The sequence below is a fragment of the Pristiophorus japonicus genome, chromosome 21, assembly GCF_044704955.1.
Source record: "Pristiophorus japonicus isolate sPriJap1 chromosome 21, sPriJap1.hap1, whole genome shotgun sequence".
Taxonomy (NCBI): Eukaryota; Metazoa; Chordata; class Chondrichthyes; family Pristiophoridae; genus Pristiophorus; species Pristiophorus japonicus.
Genome location: NC_091997.1, coordinates 82180724 through 82185653, shown reverse-complemented (window position 1 = coordinate 82185653; position 4930 = coordinate 82180724). Strand labels below are relative to the sequence as shown.

At 54.8% G+C, this 4930-nt stretch overlaps 1 protein-coding gene across 3 annotated transcripts in view; it reads right to left on the bottom strand.

Moving 5' to 3' along the window:
• Window positions 1–1541, bottom strand: part of LOC139234144 (sorting nexin-27-like) — a 132671-nt gene extending 131130 nt beyond the window's left edge. For 2 of the 3 annotated variants that reach the window (XM_070865128.1, XM_070865129.1), the window contains exon 1: window positions 1191–1540. In XM_070865128.1, coding sequence (XP_070721229.1) covers window positions 1191–1498 — 308 coding nt within the window. In that variant the 5' untranslated portion in view covers window positions 1499–1540. Of the gene's footprint in view, window positions 1–1190 lie in introns of all 3 variants that reach the window. The other variant, XM_070865126.1, reaches the window with a different exon arrangement.
• Window positions 1542–4930: the final 3389 nt, after the last annotated feature.

The following is a 4930-nucleotide window of genomic DNA, read 5'->3' as shown; positions in this document are numbered from 1 at the left end:
GGGTGTGTGATGGGGGGGGGGGGGGGGGCCGGGTGTGTGATGGGGGGGGGGGGGGGGCCGGGTGTGTGATGGGGGGGGGGGGGGGGGCCCGGGTGTGTGATTGGGGGGGGGGGGGCCGGGTGTGTGATGGGGGGGGGGGGCGCGGGAGTGTGATGGGGGGGGGGGGGGGCCGGGTGTGTGATGGGGGGGGGGGGGGGGCGGAGTGTGATGGGGGGGGGGGGGGGGGCCGGGTGTGTGATGGGGGGGGGGGGGGCCGGGTGTGTGATGGGGGGGGGGGGGGGCCGGGTGTGTGATGGGGGGGGGGGGCCGGGAGTGTGATGGGGGGGGGGGGGGGGCCGGGTGTGTGATGGGGGGGGGGGGGGGCGGGAGTGTGATGGGGGGGGGGGGGGGGCCGGGTGTGTGATGGGGGGGGGGGGGCGGGTGTGTGATGGGGGGGGGGGGGGCCGGGTGTGTGATTGGGGGGGGGGGGGGCCGGGTGTGTGATGGGGGGGGGGGGGGCCGGGGTGTGTGATGGGGGGGGGGGGGGCCGGGTGTGTGATGGGGGGGGGGGGGCCGGGTGTGTGATGGGGGGGGGGGGGGGCCGGGTGTGTGATGGGGAGGGGGGGGGCCGGGTGTGTGATGGGGGGGGGGGGGGGCCGGGAGTGTGATGGGGGGGGGGGGGCCGGGTGTGTGATGGGGGGGGGGGGGCCGGGAGTGTGATGGGGGGGGGGGGGGGCCGGGTGTGTGATGGGGGGGGGGCCGGGAGTGTGATGGGGGGGGGGGGGGCCGGGTGTGTGATGGGGGGGGGGGGGCCGGGTGTGTGATGGGGAGGGGGGGGGGCCGGGTGTGTGATGGGGAGGGGGGGGGGCCGGGTGTGTGATGGGGGGGGGGGGGCCGGGTGTGTGATGGGGGGGGGCCGGGTGTGTGATGGGGGGGGGGGGGCCGGGTGTGTGATGGGGGGGGGGGGCCGGGTGTGTGATGGGGGGGGGGGGGGGGGAAGAGAGCCGGGTGTGTGATGGGGGGGGGGGGGAAGAGAGCCGGGTGTGTGATGGGGGGGGGGGCCGGGTGTGTGATGGGGGGGGGGGGCCGGGTGTGTGATTGGGGGGGGGGGGGGGGTGCCGGGTGTGTGATGGGGGGGGGGGGGTGCCGGGTGTGTGATGGGGGGGGGGGGGGGCCGGGTGTGCGAGCAGCCCGCGGGCTCAGTTACTTACACTTCCAGGATGCGGTCCCCCCGGCGGACGCCGGCCCGCTCGGCCGCTCCCCCCGCGAGCACGGCGCTGACGTGCTGGAGCGGCGCGTACAGCTCGCCGTTGATGCTCCGCAGCTGGCCGCCCTCGCTCACCTGGCCCCGCACATTGAAGCCGTAGCCCGTCTCCGACTTGATGATCTTCACCAGCCGGGGGCCGCGGGCCAGGTGAGGGGCTGGGGCTGCCGCCGCTGTGGTGACGGTCGGCGGCCCTTCGCCATCCGAGCCGGAGCCCAACCGCCTCCCGCTCCCACCGCCGACATCGTCCGCCATCTTGCAGCACGGACATCACACGCTGCTGCACCCGTCACGTGAAGACGAAGGCGGAACCAAATTGCTCGGGCCTCGCCTCCCGCCGGACGCCTCACGCCGTCACGCACAGACTTCACACCCCTCGGCCATGCTGCCTGTCGGCCCGCCATCTTTGATTAAGGCAGCTAGCCACACCGAGGGCAGATTTGAGGAATTTTTATCAATGACATGCTGAGGAAACTCGTTTATTTAAAAAATGAGGATATACTATTATTCCCACTGCTTTTTTTAAAATTACAACTCCTATGTGAGAGGTTTTCAAACCTATTTCATCAGTCTGAAGTTTGACATCCTTTGTTTACAATTATTTGTATATATTTATTTTAACTCTGGTTTGTACTCTTATCAAAAGAGGTGGGCACCAGAGGAACTGGAGTGCATCATCACCCCTGGCAACTAAATTCTAATTTGATTTAAGGTTTTCATTACAGTTTTAAATTTGTGGGTTCTCGTGCCAAAAGGGGGCACTTGATTTAAAGTTTCTACTAAAATGTTTGTACTCTTATCAAATCCATTTCACATCTAACAGAATAACTTCCTACATTGCAACAGGACAAATTCAATCCGTCCAATTACCGCCCCATCAGTCTACTCTCAATCATCAGCAAAGCGATGGAAGGTGTCGTCGACAGTGCTATCAATAACCTGCTTACCGATGCCCAGTTGGGTTCCACCAGGAACACTCAGCTCTATTCGCAACTCCTCAGATAATGGAACAGTCCATGCCCACGTGCTACAAGACCTGGACGACATCCAGCTTGAGCTGAATGCCATTTGCCTTCCTTACTGCTTGCTGTACCTGCATGCTAGCTTTCTGTGTTTCTTGCACAAGGACATCCAACTCTCTCGTAACACCCACATTTAAAAGTTACTTACCATTTAAAAATATTCAGTTTTTTTATTCCTCCTACCAAAGTGAATAACCTCACATTTCCCTACATTATATGCCACCTGCCACCTTAATGCCCACTCACTGAGTCGATCTATAGCCCTTTGCAGACGCAATGAGCCTGAACTTGGTGAAAGCCAAGGCTCGCCCAAGTGCAGCCCAAAGGACCACTGAGAGACCGGGTGGTACTTTGCCAGGAAGATTCTTCTCAAAGATACGGCAGTACTGCCCGGCGGCAAAATAACGACTTACGCTGTGAATGTGGGCGGCAGCAGGCAGGAGCTCCCAATCTCGGCGACAAATACGATCCTCGCCAAAGTGCCACTGAGGATTGAGCCGAGCCCAGGGAGGGGGGAGCACATAAAAATAAACATTTTCACCCCAAAAAAACCTCTGAAACACCTTCAGGGGACCCCATACACATAAGTCGCTGAAAAAAAAAAATTAAAAGAAGTTCTCTAACCTTTTTTTGCAGGTCTTCTTACTTAACGTTGGAGTTAGACCTGCCTCCATGTGGCGGTCCTTCCCCCTGCTGCTGCCAACTCCCGCCAGCACCAATCTGCCAGTTCGGCGGGCGGGAGGACACTTACGCGATCTGTGCCCCAGCAGCCATCAGCGGGCGGTTCCCAGCGATACTCCCCTCCCGCCGGCGGGAGACCTAGAGGAAACTGTCACTGAAGAGATGCCCAAAAAACTCGGCAGCAGCCGGCGGCAATGGGCGGTAAGGCCACCAAGTTCATGCACTTTGTATTCTCCTCACAGCTTACTGTCCCACCTAGCTTTGTATCATCAGCAAACCTAGATACATTACACTCAGTCCCTTCATCTAGGTCATTAATATAGATTGTAAATAGCTGAGGCCCCAGCACCGATCCCTGTAGCATCCCACTAGTTACAGCTGCCAACCTGAAAATGACCCGTTTATCCCTACTCTCTGTTTTCTGTCCTTAACCAATCCTCCATCCATGCTAATACATTACCCCCAATCCCATGAGCCTTTATCTTGTGTAATAATCTTTTATGTGGCACCTTATCGAATGCCTTTTGGAAATCCAAATATACTACATCCACTGGTTGCCCTTTATCTACCCTGCTAGTTACATCCTCAAAAAACTCTAATAAATTTGTCAAACACGATTTCCCTGTCATAAAACCATGTTGACCTTGCCTAATCATGTTATGATTATCTAAGTGCCCTGATACCACTTTGTTAAGAATGTATTCCAGCATTTTCCCAATGACTGATGTCAGACTAACAGGCCTGTAGTTCCCTATTTTCTCTCTCCCTCCTTTCTTGAATAGCGGTGTTACATTTGCTGCCTTCCAATCCGCTGGGACCATTCTAGAATCTAGGGAATTTTGAAAGATCAAAACCAATGCGTCCACTATCTCTGCAGCCATCTCTTTTAGAACCCTCGGATGTCGGCCGTCAGGTCCAGGGGATTTGTCGGCTTTTATTCCCATTAGTTTTTCTAGTACTTTTTCTCTACTTATGTGAATTACATTAAGTTCCTCACCCTCATTAGACCCTTGGTTCCTCAACTTTTAGGTACGCTTTTTGCATCTTCTCATCATCATAGGTGGTCCCTCGAAACGAGGATGACTTGCTTCCACACCAAAAAAGAACGAGTTCACAGGTGTTTTAAATGAAGGACCCGAACTACATCCTGAAGGGTGGAAGATGCCTGTGTGTGGATTTTTTTAACGTGGGGTGGCCGTTGCACACCAGCCACCACACGGGCTCGACAGAGCTAGGCATTGGTCCAGTGGCAAGGATTACCCAAGACAACTGGAAACCTGCTCTGCTGGTCCTTTACCACACCATTAGTGTCCGAATCTTCTACTGTGAAGACAGATGCAAAATATTTGTTTAACGTTTCTGCCATTTCCTTGTTCCCCGCAATAATTTCTCCTGTCCCAGCCTCTAAGTAACCAATGTTTACTTTTGCTACTCTCTTCCTTTTTACATTCTTGTAGAAGCTCTTACAATCTGTTTTTATATTTCTTGCAAGTTTTCTCTCATAGTCTATTCTTTCCCTTTTTACCATTTTTTTGGTCATCCTTTGCAGGTTTCTGAAACTCTCCCAACCCTCAGGCTTACTACTATCCTTCACAATATTATAAGCTTCTTCTTTCAATCTAATGCTATACTTAATTTCTTTAGTTAGCCACGGATGGATCAAGTTTCCTGTGGAGTTTTTGTTTCTCAATGGAATGTATTTTTGTTGAGAATTATGACATATTTCTTTAAACACTAGTCATTGCTTATCTACTGCCATACCTTTTAATCTATTTTTCCAAACTACCTTAGCTAACTCACCCTTCATACCTATATAATTGGCTTTATTTCAGTTTAAGACTCTAGTTTCGGACTTAGGCAAGTCACTCTCAAACATAATGTGAAATTCTATCGTATTATGGTATGTTGCCTCCCTGGTGCAAGAGTCAAGGATGTCTCGGAGCGGGTGCAGGACATTCTGAAAAGGGAGAGCGAACAGTCAGTT